Source organism: Salvelinus sp. IW2-2015, linkage group LG18 (genome assembly GCF_002910315.2).
Source record: "Salvelinus sp. IW2-2015 linkage group LG18, ASM291031v2, whole genome shotgun sequence".
Lineage (NCBI taxonomy): Eukaryota > Metazoa > Chordata > Actinopteri > Salmoniformes > Salmonidae > Salvelinus > Salvelinus sp. IW2-2015.
In genome coordinates this window covers 14711209-14733695 of record NC_036858.1, presented here as the reverse complement: position 1 = coordinate 14733695, position 22487 = coordinate 14711209, and the positions used below count along the sequence as shown (strand labels likewise).

Below are 22487 nucleotides of genomic sequence, written 5' to 3'. Positions count from 1 at the left end.
ACACACACACACACACACACACACACACACACACACACACACACACACACACACACACACACACACACACACACACACACACACACACACACCTTAGCTGTGAACAATTCAGGATTGATCACAGCCTCGTCTGGCTTTACTGCTTTATTATACAGTTATATTTGAGAACTTTTCATTTACTGTACTTTTCCCACTAGTATATTTACCTGGTATTCCAGTAGTACTACTGTTTCCACTAGTATTTACTAAGAAATTGTGGTATCAATGGGTACTCTCTCATACCCATTTCAACACAATTTCCAAATACTTTATACCAAAAAGTGCCTTGCGTTGCTTGTTTAATGGATCCTTAGGAATCAAAAGTCTCATAGGTTATTATTGTGCCATTACCGTTTTACCATGTCATTTCGACATAACTACCAGGTAATTTATGTGCCGTAAAATATAGTGCAGCCGCTGTATGTCCTACCTCCCCATAGGGTCCACTGCATGCCGTACTGGGCCTGGAACCTCTGGGTGAGGAAGAAGTTGAGGACGGAGCCCAGGCGGGAGAAGGCCAGGGTCAGGCCAAAAGCCAGGGCCAGTTCCTTCCCCCGGAACCAGAACGCTGTAATCCGGTTCTGGACAACTGAGGGGGAGGGATAGGGTGCTTAGTTCTCAAATGCAGGAAGGATGACTTTGAAAGTATTGGAACTCGGCCCGTAGCAGTATATTGCCTCATTCCGTACTGTGCTTGGCCTGGGTCGTACATTTTCTTTTCACATTGTTCTTTCCAGCACGGTTCCAGAAACTATGGTGGATGCGTAACCAGGACAGCCTATCGTGTGAATCAGATATTAAAGGTGGCCTTACTGGTGAGTGATCCATTGCCAGAGCCAAACAGCAAACGGCCGGTGAGCATGAGAGGGAGCAGGTAGGCTGTTCCTTTGAAGTGAGAACCCAGAGCAAAGATGGCTGACCCCAGCACACACAGGAAGGAGAAGAGGAAGACACCAACTACACACACAGAGAGACAGAGACAGAGAGAGCATTAGGAGAACCAACAGAACATTCCGCACCATACACCAGAGAATAAAAACATGGGTCGATCCAGTATATCAATCAATGTGAGTTCAATGATTAAAAATGTCAGAGTTTTGAATCTCAGTTTAGTGCAGTAGAGCAGACAATATCAACTTACAGCGGTTGCCTAGTTTGTCAATAAGGAACCCAGCCATTATAACCACCACTGCATTACTGTTGACAGAGAGAAAAGAGTTAGATATTGGGCCTATAGTTAATCATTTCATGAATATATAGGGGTTGTTTACACTTACGTCCAGGCATAGATGGCATAGAGCAGATTATACTCCTGAGGCGTCATCCCCAGTCCCTCCACACAGTCCACTGTCCCATTGATCACTGTTGTATTGGCACACGTCAAATTCTTTGTGCAGGGGGAAAATGAACAGTGATTTGTTATCAACCCGATTCTGCCTCGTGCGTTAGACACGGTGTAATTCATGATTCCATCACAAAGCGTGTAATTAAGGAGGGTCAATGTGTAGAATTATTAGTTAAGCTCTGTGGTGAAATGAGTGCATTCAGTGTGAGTGACAAGGCTACTTTACTCTCATTGTGTAAAGGCCTATATATAGGCTACTCCTGCGACTCACCCCTTGGAACTGGTCCTGGAGGACACTAGGGATGTCGAAGCAGAAGTAGGAGCCAAACGTGAGCAGACAGTTGAAGAACAATACCAGAAAGCGGTAGTATGCTGTGAGGAGACAGTGTGATGCATGACATGTGACTAACAGCCATGTCACAAAACGTTGCTGCTAAATGCCAGTGGTCAGCAACCCTGGTCCTGGAAACCTACAGGGTGTGTAGGCTTTTGTTCCAGCCCAGCACTATCACACTTCAGTCAGTTAATGAGGGTTTTGATGAGCAGTTAATTTGTTGAATCATTTGAGTTAATGCTGGGCTGGAAACAAAAGCTTGCACAACGTGTGAGCTATAGGACCAACAACACGACCACTGCACTTTATAGATTTGGCCAACATAGTGAATATTCAATAACTAATTAAATGTTATAAATAACCATAATAAATATAAACAGAAGACATTTGTGGAGTTTGCAGTGAGCCAGGTTTGCCAACTAAGCAATTACAAGAAGAATTTGTGATCTTGCACAATTCAAGAGGGGTTTCTTGGCAATGGATCTCTGAATTTGATGATCTCCCTTTATCCACATAAAAACATTTAACAGAATACCTTGGGCCCCATACCTTTCTCTGCCGGCTGCGCCATAGTAAGCTAAAACGAGGTCCACAATACTAAAGTAGCCTAAACGTAAATACCCATTTGTTTTCTGTTTATGTCGGTCGGGAAAACCGAACGGGTTATTCAATAAATCGCCGTATTCCAAGCTGCAACTACGCCGATTGCGCGCTCTTTAAAGTATATGGATAGATTATGAGACACTTTTCGAATACACGGATGCTTTACAAGTCGCTGAACGCTCGCAAGGGCTCGAGGTGTAATGGCAAGAACTTCCACTGCCCTCGTGCGCCATCGTCACTTCCTTGCTGACACAGTTCCTCGTCTGGATTGGATCCCCAGCTCCTGTCAAATAACTAGGGATAGTATCTTATGCCGCGTTCAAAACAACTGGGAACTCGGAAAAATACGAGGTAAAATCATGGCGTCGGTGAATTTCAGATCGGAAAGTCGGAGCTCTAGAAAGATGCCCAAGTTCCCAAGTTTGGGGTTTTATAATTGTGTTATTCTAATGTTGTATTTAAGCAATAATGCCCAATCAAGAGGTTATATAGTTTTGTGTTATTATAATGTTGTATTTAAGCAATAAGCCCCGCGGAGGTGTGATATATGGCTAATATACCACGACCAAGGGCTGTTCTTAGCATGACGCAACGCAGAGTGCCTAGTGGACATCAGTTCTTGGTCCATTAACGCCGAGGTCATACAAGCCACTGTATTAAGTCCTGTTGTTCTTCTGAGAGGACATTCTGGGATTTTCAATGATATCACATTCTTTAAAAAATGTGTGTGTAATTATTCATTATAATTTTTGTAAGTTTGATATTCAAATTGTTTCTAGAAAGTGAATAGCTCAGGAATAGTTAAGTGAGTTATCAGAACTGTGTAATAATTTGTTCACATTAAATAATAGGCAAAAGTAGAGCTTATCAAGAAATGTCCTCTGTAGTGGACACCCGGATGCCACAACTATGTTTTTCACCTACTGTAATGTAAATCTTTTCATATTTACTTCCTAATGACCACTACAGAGGGCAATTTTGCACTTACAGATAAATAACAATAATAAAACATCTTGGTAACATGTTTTTTTTCAACCCAAACACTTTTCAGGAGGATATACCACAAACACCCGAAGTGCTTTATTGCTATTATAAACTGGTAACCAAAGTAATTAGAGCAGTACAAATAAATGTTTTGTCATACCTGTGGTAGACGGTCTGATATAACACGACTTTCAGCCAATCAGCATTCAGGGCTCGAACCACCCAGTTTATAATGCTATTTATACAGTGTGTGTGTGAGAGAGAGATGTGGTTTTGAGACATCATTCATACAATCCAATCAGGAAATACCTGTGAGAGACAGTTGGTCTATGAACAACATGCCTCAAGTGTACTGTTCTGTACAAGCTAAGGCAAGGATCATGACAGTTGACGTGTCTCTGCCAGCCTGTCCACCATCTGCTGTTCCAGTTAAAGAATTCTAATCCAATGATGGTTCAGGTCTCGCACACGCACACCTACACACACGTGCAGTATAGCTGTAGGATTAACCATTAGAAATAGAATGTTAAATACTGACAGCAGAGGAGGCTGGTTGGAAGAGCTATAGGAGGACGGGTTCATTGTAATGGTTAGGATGGAATAAATAAATGGTATCAAATACATCAAACATATGGAAAACACATGTTTGACTCCAACCCTTCCATTATTCCATTCTAGCCGTTACAATGAGCCCGTTCTCCTGTAGCTCTGCCCACCAGCCTCCTCTGACTGACAGTCAGTTGGCCATCATGATTTGAGATATTACGGCTGACTACAAATGAGGGCATTGAATTACGAAGAACGATTTGATGTTTGTCCCTCGTATCACTCCGTCCAGAAGGTGATACATCGTTGCCAGAAGCTGCAACCCGCATTATAAATGTAACCAGTTTGAAAACGGTGAAGTTCAAACTGCGGCTGGTGTAATTCCGTTATTGCTAGGTTTCTTCTGCTGTCTTAGGTTTGGTTTGTGTAATATTGCATTCCGTTATGAAAAGGCATTCCATTATTTTGTCTTGGGTAGAAATATGTCTGTATTGAAAAGAGCCAAAACATGGGAGATATCTGAATCTGAGGGCGAAAGCGATGCTGAAACTAAACCTTCAATCAAATGCGTTGCATTTACCGATCAGGGTGACGATAACAATGAAACAGCGACGGCCAATAGTCCTACTGACAGTCTCGAACAGGGCAACAAAGACTACAACACAGATTGCAAGTCAACAGCCATAACCGAACCAAGTGACACATTGGTGGCTCCACGACCCGCTAGGTCCGGTACCGCAAGTCCGGGGAAAAAACGCCGAACAAAAGAGGAGATACAGACAGACAGACAGAGAGTTGAGGAGAGGAAGGAGGCCAGAGAGAAACTCAAGAGGGTGAGGGCTGAAGAGAAAGAGGAGAGACGAGAAGATCAACAGAGGAGAAAAGAAGCTGCAGAACGTCAAAAGAGCCTCAGACCTGAGAACTGTTTGAAGTGTCTGACTGTCTGTATTGATCCAGGTAATTGGTTCTTTGTGAATGTAGATGGAAGGGGTTCAGATGGTGTTAAAGCAGAGGCGTCTGGTGGGCGGCGCTATAGGAGGACAGGTCATGTAACGGCTGGAATGGAACGAGTGGAATTGAGTCAAACGTGGTTTCCATGTTTGATACCGATCCATGTATGTAATTCCAGCCATTACAATGAGCCTGTCCTCCTATAGCTCCTCCCACCAGCCTCCTCCGTGTCAAAGGCACACTGTAAATAAGATGTGACATCAGAGGACCACCAACACAACTATGGTGGACATTTTTAATGTGTGTTTCCACTCCCCAGCTCTACTGCAGGATGATGGATCGGATGTGTTGCTGGGAACTCTGTCTGCAGTTGAGTGGAGGAGTAGCATTGAGACACAGCAGCTCCCTCACAGCATCACTTGGACCAGAGATCTTCCGCCGGTAACGTACCATCACCACAGACAATGCTAGCACCACAACACTGGGCTTGTTGTGTCGGTCCCGACTGCATGACCCTCTCGGCCCCTCAGGTTGACTAGATAATGTCTTGGTGTTGTCAGGAGAAAGACAGCAGTGGACCACTGGAGGAGGAGCAGGTTCTGCTGGTGTTGGGTCTGACTGACTTCATGGGCATGGTGGTCTCAGTCAAACAGGTGAGAGCCCTTTAAACCTCAACAAATTCCCTGGTGTCTCCACCAGTGTGCAATGCGAACGTTCATATTTTTCTGTTCACCCAGACACTGCATGGCAATGGGGAGGAATCGGAAGTGGAGTCTTTCTTCAAGCTTTTGTCAGAGTGCCTCAACCGAGATGCCAAGATGGTGGTTACTGTTTTAGTGATGGGATCCAACGCAAATAGCTGGTTAGTATAAGATCTGTTTTAAGAATGTGTCTCTGAACCTTGGTCATTTGAGACACCCTGTATGAGAAGAGGCTGGATGTATATGTTGGTCTGTCACCAGGACTGGGACATGGGATGTACATGAGTTGAGCCAAAGATCTCAGTTGGGAATGGAGGATCTGGACATTGAGGAGGTAAGGTCTCTTTCTGATATACTATACAATCTCTCTTCTCTCCTCAATACATGCAGCGGCTGGTTTTTCCATTTCCAGTGTAGTGCAAAAATGAACCATTTCAAGCTGCTTTTTGAACTAAGCTCCTCGAACGGTTCCTACCCATCGTGTCATGGAGCGCGATGGTTTTCCTAACTTGTCTTCATCTGTCCTCAGGTATTGGTTTTTCTGCAACTGTACCGGAACATAACTGTGGTGTTCCTGGACAGCTGGCAGGATGTCACAGACCACGTGTGTGCCGTCACCAAGGCCCTGTCCAAACGGCCCTACAAGTATGAACCCAGTGAAACTCTTAATATTCCACATCATTAAGAATTATTCAACTTAGGAATCTTATCAGTTGGAATTAATTTACTGCCATGCCATGAGGATAGGCTTTGAGCACCGCTAGCTTACTTTCTTTACTGTGATTAAACACTAAGTCTGGTAACCAACTTTTGTGCTGGATACAGTGGGAAACTACAAAGCATGCAGGCTTTTGCTCCTGCCCAGCAGTACCAAACCTGAGATACCGATCGACTTCATGATTTAGATTCTAATGTGTGTTTGAGCTAGGCTGAAACTTAATCCTGCAAACCCTGTAGCTGTCCAGGGTTGACGAGGCTTGGTGAGCAGTCCATTGCTGTAGAGCACAATCTTTAAACTGTGGTCACGCCTGTCCACGCCACTGCAGGCTGCTGACGGAGCGGTGCGAGTTGCCGTTCTGTGTGGATGGCTCATGGGCCAGTGGGGTGCGTGTGGAGCGGGATGGGGCTGGGCTGGGCGAGGTGTGGAGCAGGCAGATCACACAGCTCAACAGGGTCAGCCCTGCAGTGGCCTCCACTTTGACCACAGCCTACCCCTCACCGCAGATACTACTGCAGGTAGGAGTCGATCTACGTGTCTGTTTAGTCAGGATCATTATGACATATAATAAGACATTGTGTGGTGGTCATAAATGCTTACGTTAAGTCCTCCAATTCATTATAAATGTACCACAATGGCCTATACCTGCAGGCTTTGTTTAGCGTTACCAATCATTTATATGGCTCTTATATAATGGGTTGACTTTCATTGCATATAAGGGCAAAAAAAAATATATAGGAGGTTGGTACAGTAGATGACCAGAAGTTATGGGTTTTCTTTGTGGTCAGGTTGAAAATTGTTTGGCGTATGACATGGCCACATCACTGACATGATTTCAACAAACTGCATAGATTAAATACACACTTTTATACTGTATGTCAATCTATATTTGACACAGGTCTGATGTGGATAGTTTACTTGTTTAATGTTGTACCTTCAGGCCTACAGTTGCTTAGAGTCTGAGGAAGAGAAGAGGGGGCTGTTGGCAGGCCTACTAGTGAAGACTGGAGGGAAGGAGAGACGCATCGGACCTGAAATCTCAGCCAGAGTCTACCGTTCCCTCACAGCTCAAAACCCCCAGCTGGTCCTGGACTAGTTGACCATTCTGGCGTCACTAACTAATTGATACCTAATGAATTCCTAATTGTCCCTTTGGCATGTTGTGTAGGTCTAGGTATCAGCATATTAGTAATATCTCTTGCGATTTGATGGGCTGGATGGAGCATATCAGAACAATAATGGCCCAAGGACCAAACCCTGTGGAACTCCATCTGTAACCTTAGGTGGACCTGAGAGAATTGATCATTCTAAGTGCCTGGGGTCAGTTTGGGTGTACAACTTTTCTAAGCACTTGGATACATGCAGAACTTTTACGTTTACATAAGTTAAAGTTATGGCATTGGTTGCACATGGGGTGATCATCAAAATGAGTGAAGTATAGTACTGTAGCACTTTGTATATTTAAGAGAGAATGGCAATAGATAACTGTAGATGAAAAATTAATCAATTATGATTAAATGTTTAATACACAAGATGTTTGTTTTACATTTATTTTTTACTATTCATTTGCGTTCAGCAAGAAAGGTTATACAAATTGGCAAGAAAAGAAAAACATCTTACTGCAGGACACGTCACATGGTGACTATCACAGAAAAATACATTCAAATCTAGCTACTATAAGTAAAGCATGAATCAGATAAATTGATAAACTGCAAAATATCAGAAACATGGAGAGCAAAGCCCTATTAGAGAACACAAGAACATGACCACCATGGCGTATTCTAAAAACATTTAGATAATGTTAATTGCACGTAGGAAATTTAATTCTATGCATTGTTCTTCCGAAGGCCAAACCCACCATTGGTGTGTGTGGCCAAATACCTATTTCCATGTCATCTGACCATAACACCTCCTGGATTTAGCTAAATGGCATTGGCACTTGGATTGGAACCGGTGCTATATGGTCAGCTGACACAAAAATAGAGGTCTTTGGCCACGCACAATAGCAGTGGGTTTGATTTTCAAAAGAACAATGCATATGCAGAAAATACCTCATCCCTACTGTAAAATATGGTGGTGGATCTTTGTTATGGAGCCATTTTGCATCCACTGGTCCTGGAGTTCTTGTTAAGGTCAACAGCATCATGAACTTGACCAAGTACCAGGACATTTTAGTGAAAAAAAACTGTCTCCCTATGCCAGGAGGCTGAAACTTGGCTGCAAGTGGGTCTTCCAGCAAGACAATAACCCCAAGCACGCATTTTTCAATGGCCATCTCAGTCTCCGGAATTGAACCTCTTTGAAAACCTGTGGTTTGAATTGAAGAGGGCAGTCCATAAGTGCAGACGAAGGATATCAAGGATCTGGAAAGATTCTGCATGGAAAACGGGATCCAATCATTTTGACCGCTATCGTTTAGAGATTTTTTTTAATACTTGTTAAATAAAATCTCTTTCTCTGAGCAAAAGTATTAGTATAAAATAATATTGTAAAAAATAAATAAATGTTGCATACAATATAGCACAGTATTTGTATTATATTTTAGTGTCTTTTTTGCTCATCTTTATCAAGGGATCCAATCATTCAGTATAGGGAGTGTACATACAGTAGATAACATTAGATTTAGAACTAAGTCATCTGACTCGAGCGGGGTGGTGGATATCCGGGGTGGCTGTCTTCCCCTTCCCTTCAGCCAGGCAAACTGGGGAGAGTTTGGAAGGACTGTCTCGAGGGTGAGAGAGCATTCCACTCAGAAAGTCTTAAAGTGCTTAGAAATCTGAGCTAAGATAAAACTCTTTCACTCTTGTGGACTTTTCCACCAGTAGATGGTAATGGCATTTGTAGAAAGGTTCAGAATAGATAAAGTGCCAACTTGATCTAACATTTCTGAGTGGATATTTGAAAAAGAAAAGTCATGTCCTCACTGTCTGAGTTGCTCCCTGGAAGGGTGGGCAGGCAGGGGCACAGGGAGAGGCAGGGCTGGGAACTGAGTGAGAGGAGGCAGGGGCATTGGCATGGTTGGGTACAGGGCTAGGGAAGGAGCAGGCACTTAGGGTGGACACCTGGCTGAGACAGGGGCTCGGGCATGGACTAGGCTCCTCAGGCAAGTCATCAGGCAACTCCACTGAAAAGTCATCAACGAAGTCTTCATTCAAGTCCTCCATCAAGTCCTCAGACTGCTCGGGGGCGTCGTTGTTGAGTGTGAACACCCAGCCCAGCTGGTTGTGGAGGAGGTGGCGCAGGCCCTGGGGAAGGGGCAGCACGTTCAGGATGTCAGGGCAGTCGGGCCGCTGCTGGCGCAAGCGAGAGCAAGAGAGGTACTGCAGGGAGGTGGGCGTGTAGCAGGCCCGGATCACCTTCATACTGCTCTTGGCTGCAGTGGAGCACACCATAGGGTAGAACTTCTTATTCTGCAGCCTGGTGGTGGCCACACCTGAGGAACAGGAAGAAGGGAAGAGACCGAGACATTAGGCACATGGTCACATGTAAATCTAGAGCAAATGTTACCCTTACAGTTGAGGTAGGATACGTCAGCACTCTGAACAATCTAAACTGAACAAAACTATACTGTTCATAAAAGGAAATCAGTCAATTGAAATGAATTCATTAGGCCTTAATCTATGGATTTCACATGATTGGGAATAAGTAGGAGCGTGAATCAGAAAACCAGTCAGCATCTGGTGTGACCACCATTTGCCTCATGCAGCATGACATCTCCTTCGCATAGAGTTGATCAGGCTGTTGATTGTGGCCTATGGATTGTTGTCCCACTCCTCTTCAATGGCTGTGCGAAGTTGCTGGATGTTTGCGGGAACTGGAACACGCTATTGTACACGAAGATCCAGAGCATCCCAAACCTGTTCAATGGGTGACATGTCTGGTGAGTATGCAGGCCATGAAACTTGAGGTGATGGTGGCGGAAGAATGGCACGACAATGGGCCTCGGGATCTCGTCATGGTATCTCTGTGCATTCAAATTGCCCTCGATAAAATTAGGTTGTGTTCATTGTCCATAGCTTATGCCTGCCTATACCATAACCCCACCGCCACCATGGGGCACTCTGTTCTCACCCTGGTGAGAACGACAAGCACTCAGATGAGCTTCCCTGAGACGGTTTCTGACAGTTTGTGCAGAAATTCTTTGGTTGTGCAAACCCACAGTTTCCTCAGCTGTCTGCGTGGCTGGTCTCAGACCATCCCGCAGGTAAAGAAACAGGATGTGGAGGTCCTGAGCTGGCGTGTTTACATGTGGTCTGCGGTTGTGAGGCCGGTTGGACAGTCCAATTGCACGCTCCCTCAACTTGAGACATCTGTGGCAATGTGTCGTGTGACAAAACTGCACATTTTAGAGTGGCCTTTTATTCTCCACAGCACAAGATGCACCTGTGTAATGATCATGCTGTTTAGTCAGCTTCTTGATATGCCACACCTGTCTGGTGGATGGATTATCTTGGCAAAGGAGAAATGCTCACTAACTGGGATGTAAACAAATTTGTGCGTATGGAAAATTTCAGGGATCTTTTATTTTAAAATCATGAAACATGGGGCCAACCGTTTATATGTTGTGTTTATATTTTTGTTCAGTATAGTTTGAATCAAGGTGTCACTCACCTATACAGCGGCGGTTCTTATAGAAGGTAAGGGTTCCATGCCACGTGTCAAAGTGCAGCCCTATGATGGAGCCTTGGCCAAAACGGGACGAGAAATTCACCTTGTCCCCTTTGTGCTGAAGCATACCTTGAATAGGAAATGAATAATAACCGGAGGCAAATTAGTGAATTACTATGTATAAAGGTGAACCTATCATATCTGTCATATCCATATCCTACCTGTCATATCCATAAGGCATGCCTATTCATAACATTTATGGGTCACTTCCTCACCTGTGTAGGAAAGTCCCCAGCTGTCCTCGTCCATCCCCAGCATACTGCAAAAACTGTGTTGGAACTTGTCCAGGTTGACCTCAGCGGTCCCGATGCCCACCATCTACATAGAAGACAAAACATACAATAATAGGTAACAATGTTAAATACTGTCTGGCTGGTTGGCTGGCCTTGTTTGTCTGCCTGGTTGGCTGGCCTTGTCTGTGTCTGTTTATCAAATGATCTATGCTCAGGGCTCGAATTACACACCTTGTGAAAGAAATGCCATACCTCTTGTTAGTTTAAGATTTTGAAGGGGGAAAATGTATCCTGGTTATATACAGGGATCTATAATGACGCTTAAGTCTGCAATGCTTTAGGCTAGAATCAAGCTTTCACAAGGAAGATATGCTTCTGATGCACATGGGGATATCTTTGGGTCGTCTCTATAATATTCACAGGCTGAGCTACGTTCTTCTATTGTCGAGGAGTAAAAAAAATGAAGAACACTGCTTGGGAAGTAATCTCTGTGACTCTCGCTATCAATTGAGCTAATCACMTTCTGAAAAAATAAGATGTTTAACTAAATTGATACTTGATAGTTCAAATAAATTACAATATTATAACATATTTATTAGGGGAATAACATTTGTGAAAATAGTCAACTTTATTTCCCCCCTATTTAATTCTGTATCATGAAATAGCCTACCTTAAAGATGTCATGAATTTCAGGAAACAAAGTTACAAAGTGGGATTAAAATAGGGAAAGGGGATACCTAGTCAGTTGCACAACTGAATGCATTCAACCGAKATGTGTATTCCGCATTTAACCCAACCGCTCTGAATCAGAGATTTAATTGTCATTTTCTGTCAACGATCTAGATCMAGTCTGCTTTGTCAAAGTGGAAGAAAAACTCTAACAAGAATCACCTTTGGTAGTGATTACAGCTGTGAATATTTATTGGGTAAGTCTAAGAGATTTGCACACCTGGATTGTACAATATTTACACATTTTTAAAAATAATCATGTTCAAGCTCTGACAAGTTGGTTGTTGATCATTGCTAGACAACCATTTTCAAATCTTGCCATAGATCTTAAACCGATTTTAAGTCAAAATTGTAACTAGGTCACTTGGGAACATTCAATGTCATCTTGGTAAGCAACTCTAGTGTATATTTGGCCTCCCAGTGTCTATTGGAAAGCAGACTGAACCAAGTTTTCCTCTAGGATTTTGCCTGTGCTTAGCTCTATTCCATTTCTTTTCATAAAAAAAAAACTCCCTAGTCCTTGCCGATGACAAGCAGAACCATAACATGATGCAACCACCACCACGCTTGAAAATATGAAGAGTGGTGCTTCTACACCTGCATTGCTTGCTGTTTGGGGTTTTAGGCTGGGTTTCTGTACAGCACTTTGAGATATCAGCTGATGTAAGAAGGGCTATATAAATTGATTTGATTTGATTTGGTGCTCAGTGATGTGTTGTGTTGGATTTGCCCCAAACATAACGCTTTGTATTCAAGACAAAGTTCTGTACAGGCTTCCTTCTTTTTACTCTGTCAATTAGGTTAGTATTGTGGAATATCTACAATGTTGTTGATCCATCCTCAGTTTGCTCCTATCACCGCCATTAAACTCTGCAACTGTTTTAACCCCCTAGAGTCGATGTCCGTGCCCCTGCAGAAATGTAGTTGGCTTAATTTTTAAAAATCCCATCAAAATACATCAGTTTAAACTGGAGATATGTTTTTTTTTTTTTATGGGCTGCGTCGCAATCCATCGCATCCGCCAATAACCTGTGATTTTATTTTAATTCCACCCCGGTCATAGGCCTAAGCCTCCCAGGAATGCTCAGAATTGACCAACTAACAGCTGCTTTTACAAAACAAATCTCCCACGGGGGTCATGCCCCAGGACCCCCTAGCTTCCTCCTCCCTGGGTACAGCAGTGAGGGCAAGTAACAGTACCATGGGAAAGCCCCACTGACAGCCCTCATTCACTACTGCTAATACACACGGATCACTCTCAAACAATGTTCTGCTTTTACCCCTATTGTAAGGTTTAAAAACAAACATGATAACTTTCTCCATATTGGAAGGCATTGTTTTACTCTATATATTTATTACACATTTTTGTCAGATATGCACTTTCTGCTTCACACTTATTAAATGCCTATTATTTMAAGATTAACATGTAATGRGCCAAATTTATAAAACACATCGGCCAATTCAGAAGGGAKGAGAGAAACTTTCTGGTATCAACATGTATTATAACTGGGCTGGCACTGTCTATCAGTCCACTGTAGATGGAGTACTCTGTCCATAATAAAGTCTCACGTGAGACAGGATAGACTGGGAAACAGAGCCAGTTTCCGACTCAGTCTCGGGGGGTGGTTGAATTTTCGGTTTAGAACTTCATCATTTGGCATATCAATGAAAACGCCATCGGGAGTACAATAACGTGTAGCCTTAAGTTTAGTTGACAAGTCTCTACATGTTCAACATTCCTACAGACTTTCGTTGAATTTCCACGACACTTGTTAACTTTTAACAATTCGACCCCTGTCTATACTGTAGCTACACTATGGGCCTACAGTATCTGTAAACATGTAAGGGTTAAAGGTTAACCCACTTAGGGTAATTCCTGACCTGGATGTTTTTTSCGTACGTACCATGTCTGTGCCATAGACGGGTGACGTCATCTTGATCTCCCAGAAGTGCTGTCCATCTGTCAGCTCCTTGGTGCCACGGATGGCGGCTGTGCCACAGCTGTACTCAGAGTGGAAGCTCACCTTGCGGTTGTCACAGCTCAGGATTGCTGCATTGGACTTAACGCCCTCATCCCACACCCAGTCAAAACCTGCAGAGAGACAATATGATGGTTATCCACACTAATTCATGACCCATCCATTGATAACACCTGCTACATTTTCCAGGTACACTGTTTAAGCTATACTGTGCATGCTCCTATACATAATAGCTCCACATCCATTCAAAACGTGGACATACAAATGCATTGCTTGACAGTACAAAGAACATACAATTATTCATTCACCTATACAGTAAACACAGACCAGACTAAGTGAGAGACAAACACAGATCCATAGTTCCTATCCTTCCCACTACACACCCTGGTCCTCCTCTCCACACAGGCAGTCGTTGAGGGGCTGGAAACCCTGCCGCAGAGCCCCAGGGCTTGTTTCCTCCTGGGCGTCACAGTGACAGTAGGACTCCCCTGTCACAGGCACCGTGTCGGACACAATGTCTGTCACCTCCGGGGTGACGGCCAGGTAATCCACTTCTGAGTCCGAGTCACTGATCTGATTGACGCACATGGGATAGACAGAGATGGTTAAGGCTACTGAGTTGGACATTTGAGAATGTCCCTAGTTTTAACTGAGAGAACAGGTAGACTGAACCACATTTGAGAAGACTAATTTGTGAGAATCTGAGGAATTCGCAATCGGATCGCTTTCAGAAAGAAYAAAAAGAATACAAAAAACAAAAACCGACTAGCTTGGCTTAAATTAAGACAAAACCAAAAACTAGCTTAGTAGGTCCTGTTTGAGAAACGTCTGGAAATACCGTGCACTGCAACCTTTCCTCAGTCGGTTACCTCAACTTAAGCACCGAGCTCGTTCAGGTTCTTTAAAGCTTCTATAGGTTGACCCTTTCCCTAAAGAGAGGCCCTTGCATTCCCATTGGAGCGCAAGCAGGGTATGCCAACATTTAAAAATAGACSTGTGCCAAAAATACAGACCATCCATGCCTTAGGAGTCCCCATTCAGTAGACACAGCCATTTTGAGACAGTTGAATCCATCATGGAAAACTACTGGCTCTAACGAGGTCATATTTTCGATCATGCCGCGGCCTCGTGTTCTCTCTCAGTCTCAGCATTCTCCCATTGCTCTTTCAACTCTTATCACCCCCTCTCTACCCTAACTCCTCTCTGGGTCTGCCCCAAACACACACACACTTCCACACTCTTACCTTTCATCACTCCACCCTTTCTATTCTTTATTTTTTCGAACCATCTGTAGTCCTCGCGCCACTCCTCCCTCCTTTTACATCTCACCACTGCACTCCTCCTTTCTCCATCCCCCACTCKTCCCTCTGTCTCTTTCTCTCACTCCATCTCTATCACTCCATCTCTCTTACTCCCCCACTCCATCTTTCTCACTACCCCACTCCATCTTTCTCACTACCCCACTCCCTCTCATTCCCCCACTCCTTCTCAATTCAATATAAGGGCTTTATTGGCATGGGAAACATATGTTTACATTGCCAAAGCAAGTGAAATAGATAATAAACAAAAGTGAAATAAACAATAAAAAATGAACAGTAAACATTACACTTACAAAATTTCCAAAAGAATAAAGACATTTCATATGTCATATTATGTCTATATACAGTGTTGTAATGATGTGCAAATAGTTAAAGTACCAATGGGAAAATAAATAAACATAAATATAAGTTTACAATGGTAAATATAACCTACTCTCTCTCCCCCATTTCCATCCATCCCCCTTCTCCCGGGTTCTCACCTGTGTGTGTTCGTCGCCCCACTCCTCTCTGTCATTCACCAGTACCACAGTGTCAATGTCTCGTCGGATGTCGCTCCACACGTAGCGCGGAGCTTGGCTGTTCCTGCTTCTCCGTAGCATGGCCGCTCTAAAGAGACAGGAAGGAAAAATCACAAATATATTTAATTTAACATACATAATATACAATACAAAGGATTGTCATAAAACACTAGTAATATAATTTTATAACCTATATCCCACAATTTCAGCATGGTGAACTTATGTTGGCAGACATGTGCATCCCATTGCCCTACTTGAAACTAGGCTAAATATGTTTCGAAGATCACACTACACACYTTCAACTTGACAAAGCTACTTGAACTTGAATCATTTATATGCCCTGCTGGTGGGAACGATATGATCAGTTAAAATACTCAGTCACATGTAGTGGTGAAGTTGAAATATCAATGGCAGTGACGTAGCATATATTATATTTGGAAACAACATTGATTTTATTGGTTTATTTGGGTCACATGATCCAGATAGGGATGTCATTTGGCATAAGAAATGACACAAGATTGTTTTTCAAATACTGAAAGGGAGACAGCACTGAGCAAGTGTTCATTTCAAATATCTCACTTCAAACATTATACAAACAGGCAAACTAGGTCGATTGTATCCTCTTTCACCCCTACGGGCAATACAAGATGCCAACTATTTTTATTTAACTAGGCAAGTCAGTTTAAGAACAGATTCTAATTTACAATGACGGCCTACTCCGGCCAAACCCAGACGACGCTGGACCAATTGTGCGCCGCCCTATGGGACTCCCAATCACGGCCATACAGCTTTGAATCGAACCAGGTACTATTGTGACGCCTCTTGCACTGAGATGCAGTGCCTTAGACCGCTGCGCCACTCGGGAGCCCAAAACTAGTCCTTGAGACAGCACTGAAACAAAGGTTTGGGGTCAATGCCATTTCAATTCAGTCGATTCAGGAATTAAACTGAAACTAGAAAGGGTAATTTTTCAAGAAAAATTGTGGGATTTGCTTCAGCTGTCCAAAAGTATTTTTAGTAGAAGTTGTTGGAGTCTAGTGTGGTGGGAAGTAACAGCAGAAGTAGTGACTGCAGTACAGAGGTGGAAAAAGTACCCTATATATATATATATATATATATATATATACACACAGTGGGGAGAACAAGTATTGGATACACTGCCGATTTTGCAGGTTTTCCTACTTACAAAGCATGTAGAGGTCTGCAATTTTTATCATAGGTACACTTCAACTGTGAGAGATGGAATCTAAAACAAAAATCCAGAAAATCACATTGTATGATTTTTAAGTAATTAATTTGCATTTTATTGCATGACATAAGTATTTGATCACCTGCCAACCAGTAAGAATTCCGGCTCTCACAGACCTGTTAGTTTTTCTTTAAGAAGCCCTCCTGTTCTCCACTCATTACCTGTATTAACTGCACCTGTTTGAACTCGTTACCTGTATAAAAGACCTATGTATAAGTGTACCTATGATAAAAATTACAGACCTCTACATGCTTTGTAAGTAGGAAAACCTGCAAAATCGGCAGTGTATCAAATACTTGTTCTCCCCACTGTATATATACACACACCACTTATTTTACTATACCACTTTAGTAAAATAAACCTACCCTGATAGAAAATGACTCAAGGTGAAAGTCACCCAGTAAAATACTACTTGAGTAAAATTCAAAAATTATTTGGTTTTAAATATACTTATGTATCAAAACTAAAAGTATAAATAATTTCTAATTCCTTATACTAAGCAAACCAGACAGCACCATCTTTTTTTTTTTTTACGGATAGCCAGGGGCACACTACAACACTCCGACATCATTTACCAATGAATCACGTGTGTTTAGTGAGTCCGCCAGATCAGAGGCAGTAGGGATGACCAGGGATGTTCTCTTGATAAGTGCATGAATTGGACCATTTTCCTGTCCTTCTAAGCATTCAAAATGTAATTAATTATTTAGCGTGTCAGGGAAATTGTATGGAGTAAAAAGTACATTATTTTCTTTAGGAATGTAGTGAAGTAAAAGTAGTCCAAACTATAAATAGTAAAGTAAAGTACAGATACCGCAAAGTAGTACTTTAAAGTTTTTTACTAAAGTACTTTACAGCACTGCTGCAGTAGTGGTGGAAATAGTGACTGTTGCAATAGTGACTGTAGGCCAGTAGTAGAAGTAGGCTAGTATTGACAGTGGTAGTAGTAGGCCTAGTAGTTGTAGCAGTACACTGCAGCAGTAATAATTACTGTTGTAGATAGGTTGGCTAAATGGTAGGCTAATGGTCATTATAAACCGCGTGGTTCAAACCCTGAATGCTGATTGGCTGAAAGCCGTGGTATGTCAAACCATACCATACCACGGATATGACCCCAAAAATATTATAATTACGTTGGTAACCAGTTTATAATAACAATAAGGCACCTCGGGGGTTTGTGGTATATGGCCAATATTGTCACGTCTGCTTCCGCTCTCCCTTTCTGGTGCTCGAGGGRGCCAGGCTGCCCTTCATTACGCACACCTGTCACCATCATTATGCGCATCAGCGATCACTGGACTCACCTGGACTCTTTCACTTTGTTGATTGCCTTCTCTTTTTCTGTCTGCTCCTCAGTTTGTTCCATGTGTCAGCATTAATGTCGTTATGTGTTCATGTCCAGACGCAGTCCTGTCCTGTTCCATGTCCGTTGCTAATTAAAATGTTCACTCCCTGTACTTGTTTCTCGTCTACCAGCGTCGATCCTTACAAATATACCATGACTAGGGGCTGTATCCAGGCACTCCACGTTGCGTCGTGCATAAGAACAGCYCTTAGCCTTGGTATAATTGCCATATACCACACCTCCTCGTGCCTTATTGCTTAATTATAACTCKGTTTCGTGTCCTGCCTAAGAACAGCCCTTAGCTGTGGTATATTGGCCATATACCACACCCCCCCCATCCCTTATTGCTTAATAATAATTCTGCTTTGCATCCTGCCTAAGAACAGCACTTAGCCGTGGTATATTGGCCATATACCACAACCCTTGGGCCTTATTGCTTAAATATACCACGGCTAAGGGCTGTTCTTATGCGCGACGCGAAGCAGAGTATACCACAAACCCCCGAGGTGTGTTACTGCTATTATTAACTGGTTACCAACAATAGTAAGAGTTTTTTTGTATCATACTTATATATATTGTTTAATACTGTTTAAGCCATTCAGCATCCATGACCCAAACTACCCAGATTATAATCAGTCTTATGTGCTTCCCCAGTTGAAATCGTGACAGGCGAAACAGCACTACTGGTCGCCCCAGACGCATTTGTTATTGTTATTGTTTTGTTCTTTAAAAAGGAAGAAATGATGGCCTCCCGAGTGGCGCAGCAGTCTAAGGCACTGCATCGCAGTGTTGCAGCGTCACTACAACTTGGGTTCGATCCAGGCTGTGTCATTACCGGCCGTGACCGGGAGTCCCATAGGGCGGCGCACAATTGGCCCAGCGTCGTCCGGGTTAGGGGAGGGTTTGGCCGGGGGGGGGCTTTACTTGTCTCATCGCACTCTAGCGACTCCTTGTGGCGGGCCGGGCGCCTGCAAGCTGACAATGGTCATCAGTTGAATGGTGTTTCCCCCGACACATTGGTGCGGCTGGCTTCCGGATTAAGCGAGTTGGTGTTAAAGAAGCGTGGTTTCGCAGGTCATGTTTCGGGGGGGGGGCCTGATGTGGTTACTAAAACAGCTGTATCTCTTGCTTGATAGAAGATATTTGTCTACCTTGTTGGGAAAGTGGTCAAAATTTAAGTTTTATCTAAAAGTTGTGAGAAAAAGTAGTTGATATGGTTACTTAAATAGCTGTATCTCTGGATTGGTATTATATTTTTATAATCTGATTCCAGATTTGAATAGCAGAAAAATAGGTAAAGATGTCATGTGCTCTAAGTTTTTGTTTAACTTTTTGGGGAAGTGGTCAAAATAGCTGATTTGTGCAAAAGTCTGTTTTTACAGAGAAGTCAACGTTGATTTAACGATGGGAAGTTTAAAATGTCTGAAATTGGAATTTATCTGAATTGAAATGGAATTTCAGTTAGCTTCCTGAATTTAAATATAACTGACCCCTAGCCTGCTTGAAACATATAGGCTCCACAGAAAAACACACAAACTGAACTCTGGAGTTGCTAACCTATATTCTCCCTTGTCTGAGGTTGAAGTACTGTTGCTCCATATGGACTGTTTCCACATGTAAGTTTGACCTTTAAATCCAACATGCCTTCTAGTTTGCCACTTTGGCAGCGAGTCTGCAGTCTGTGAGCCGGTTCACGAGGTCAACAGTGATAATGTTTTTTGACCCACTGACTGCATTGAGTGATGTGATCATAAATGATTAAGCCCCTGGGTGGGGTTGGGGGAAAGGGATGGGGGTTTGGGGGTGGAGGCCCACTTATGTCCCGATGATAAGGATTTGATTTGGGGTCAAATAATGTATGCTCAGAGGAGTTGAGCTGACATGGAATCTGCAACTGATGGCACGCCTTGCTTAGGCCTAATGTTTCCACAGAAAGCAGGTAGCAGCTGGGTAGACTGCTGTCCAAACAGGTGCACCAGATCATTGCCAATGGTTTAGATAAGGGAGTCTGACGCGCCTCACTTTAACAGTGCTTAGCCTATATATTCTATCACCGTCATCTGAGTAACGCAGGCTGCATCCATGGCTCCACGTCAATCAAAATCGAATGTATGTTATCTGGATACAAGTTCAACCCATTTCTTTTCATGCATGAGCACCAAACACATAGTTTGTTCATTTTCTAAATACATTTTTATTCAGAGCCAAGTTTGAATTGCTCTTTGCTTACTTCCTTATGTCCAAGATGCAATGGGTTATTTAGTAAACATTTATATGTAAGTAGTTTCCCCCTGAATTTAAGTAAATATTGGTTTTCCAACCCATAAGTCCCTAATGATTTCCTATATATTCATTACATAGTAATACAGTTAGTTGAACCAAAAGTGTAATTTGTCATTGTACACTGTTAAAGTTGACATGTTTGATTCACATAAAAGCCATAGGCTGGCTATACTTAACTGATATCTAAGGACTGTCAAATATATAACACAATAGCCATTTAAATTTCAGTAATTTAGCAGACGGACTTATCCAGAGCAATTTACAGGAGCAATTATAGTTAAGTGCCTTGTCCAACGCTCTTAACCGCTAGGCTACCTGCCCCCCTACTTTCATTAAACCAGGAAAAGGTTCCTACCTTATAGTTGTCTTCTTATGAACTATCTTGCATGTTAGGTCTTCTATACCAGACTCCTGAGTGTGACAGGTGCAACTTGCTCTATGACCTAGTTCCCTGCATGTCAGACATCAACAATACCCTTACACGCCCACACCGAGCACTGATTGGATAAGTGTGCTAAAAGGGAGGAGTCTATGCTAACTTGCCTATCTAAATAGGGTAGATATAACATTCTGGTAGAGATTGTATTGTGGCTTTATGTAGGTGTCATTTGTGGCAGTATTAACTTATTTATGCATGTTCTCATTACCCTGGTTAGATAAAGCATGAGAATTCGGAACAGACAGTAAATATTTATTTGATAATATTGTCAAAATTTCATACTATTACAAAAATATATATTTTTAAGTTTACCTTAATGAACATCAGGAAATATGCAAGGGAAATTAATTACCTTTATAGCCAAAATGAGAAAGGTCGCATTCTTGAACGTCAAGGGCCAAAGCATAAGCAACATTTAAACATTTGTTTTAAAGCAAATGCAACGTCTGCAGTCATTAAAATTCACATGCGAGTGGGGGAAAGGGTTCTAGGGTAGGTACAGAAATCATAATCGCGAAATTCAATAGAGGCCAAGGCTGCATGACCGCACTTGTAGTATGTGGCCTCAAAGCTTCCTTAACAGCATCAAGTAGTTTCCATGCTATGCGCATACACCCTGTGACCCAATGGCAAAAACCTGAAAAATGTCCTCTGTTACGCTTACACACAGGTGTTCGGATACTTTGTGCATGACAAGTCATTTTTCCAACAATTGTTAACAGACAGATTATTTCACTTATAATTCACTGTATCACAATTCCAGTGGGTCAGAAGTTTACATACACTAAGTTGACAGTGCCTTTAAACAGCTTGGAAAATTCCAGAAAATTATGTCATGGCTATAGAAGCTTCTGATAGGCTAATCGACATAATTTGAGTCAATTGGAGGTGTACCTGTGGATGTATTTCAAGGCCTACCTTCAAAATCAGTGCCTCTTTTCTTGAGATCATGGGAAAATCAAAAGAAATCAGCCAAGAAAAATTTGTAGACCTTCCCAAGTCTGGTTCATCATTGGGAGCAATTTCCAAACGCCTGAAGGTACCACGTTCATCTGTACAAACAATAGTACGCAAGTATAAACACCACGGGACCACACAGCCGTCATATTGCTCAGGAAGGAGACGCGTTCTGTCTCCTAGAGATGAACGTACTTTGGTGTGAAAAGTGCAAATCAATCCCAGAACAACAGCAAAGGACCCTGTGAAGATGCTGGAGGAAACAGATACAAAAGTATCTATATCCACAGTAAAATGAGTCCTATATCGACATAACCTGAAAGACAGCTCACCAAGGAAGAAGCCACTGCTCCAAAACCACCATAAAAAAGCCAGACTACGGTTTGCAACTGCACATGGGGACAAATATCGTACTTTTTGTCCCCTGGTCTGATGAAACACAAATAGAACTGTTTTGCCATAATGACCATCGTTATGTTTGGAGGAAAAGGGGGAGGCTTGCAAGCCGAAGAACACCATCCCAACCGTGAAGCACCGGGGTGGCAGC

General features: G+C 42.7%; 3 protein-coding genes across 3 annotated transcripts in view; 1 reads left to right on the top strand and 2 right to left on the bottom strand.

The window, feature by feature from the left end:
- The window catches only part of mfsd1l (major facilitator superfamily domain containing 1-like), a 6048-nt gene extending 3641 nt beyond the window's left edge, over positions 1-2407 (bottom strand). The window contains exons 1-6 of the mRNA XM_024008293.2: positions 2268-2407; positions 1656-1756; positions 1317-1426; positions 1181-1236; positions 853-996; positions 470-628 (exon numbers count right to left, since the gene is read on the bottom strand). Coding sequence (XP_023864061.1) covers positions 470-628; positions 853-996; positions 1181-1236; positions 1317-1426; positions 1656-1756; positions 2268-2289 — 592 coding nt within the window. The 5' untranslated portion in view covers positions 2290-2407. The remainder of the gene's footprint in view (positions 1-469; positions 629-852; positions 997-1180; positions 1237-1316; positions 1427-1655; positions 1757-2267) is intronic.
- Positions 2408-4072: 1665 nt separating this feature from the next.
- LOC111978412 (probable crossover junction endonuclease EME2) lies at positions 4073-7753 on the top strand. Its single transcript, XM_024008470.2, has 8 exons — positions 4073-4808; positions 5122-5243; positions 5363-5455; positions 5540-5664; positions 5765-5837; positions 6033-6148; positions 6550-6739; positions 7162-7753. The coding sequence occupies exons 1-8, from the start codon at positions 4334-4336 to the stop codon at positions 7315-7317; spliced, it is 1350 nt and encodes a 449-aa protein (XP_023864238.1). The 5' UTR covers positions 4073-4333; the 3' UTR covers positions 7318-7753.
- Positions 7754-7755: 2 nt separating this feature from the next.
- LOC111978411 (SPRY domain-containing SOCS box protein 3) lies at positions 7756-20983 on the bottom strand. The gene is given in 8 exon segments (XM_024008469.3): positions 7756-9241; positions 9244-9654; positions 10833-10958; positions 11105-11207; positions 13756-13943; positions 14214-14403; positions 15629-15755; positions 20900-20983. Coding segments are annotated over 7 exon segments (1281 nt in total). The 5' UTR covers positions 15749-15755; positions 20900-20983; the 3' UTR covers positions 7756-9098.
- Positions 20984-22487: the final 1504 nt, after the last annotated feature.

Bases quoted from the DNA above. Each gene is read 5' to 3' on its own strand.
- LOC111978412 (XM_024008470.2), top strand. From the start codon at position 4,334: ATGTCTGTATTGAAAAGAGCCAAAACATGGGAGATATCTGAATCTGAG. The intron at 5,665-5,764 runs GTTAGTATAAGA...GTCTGTCACCAG, and splicing joins GGATCCAACGCAAATAGCTG to GACTGGGACATGGGATGTAC. The intron at 6,149-6,549 runs GTATGAACCCAG...ACGCCACTGCAG, and splicing joins CTGTCCAAACGGCCCTACAA to GCTGCTGACGGAGCGGTGCG.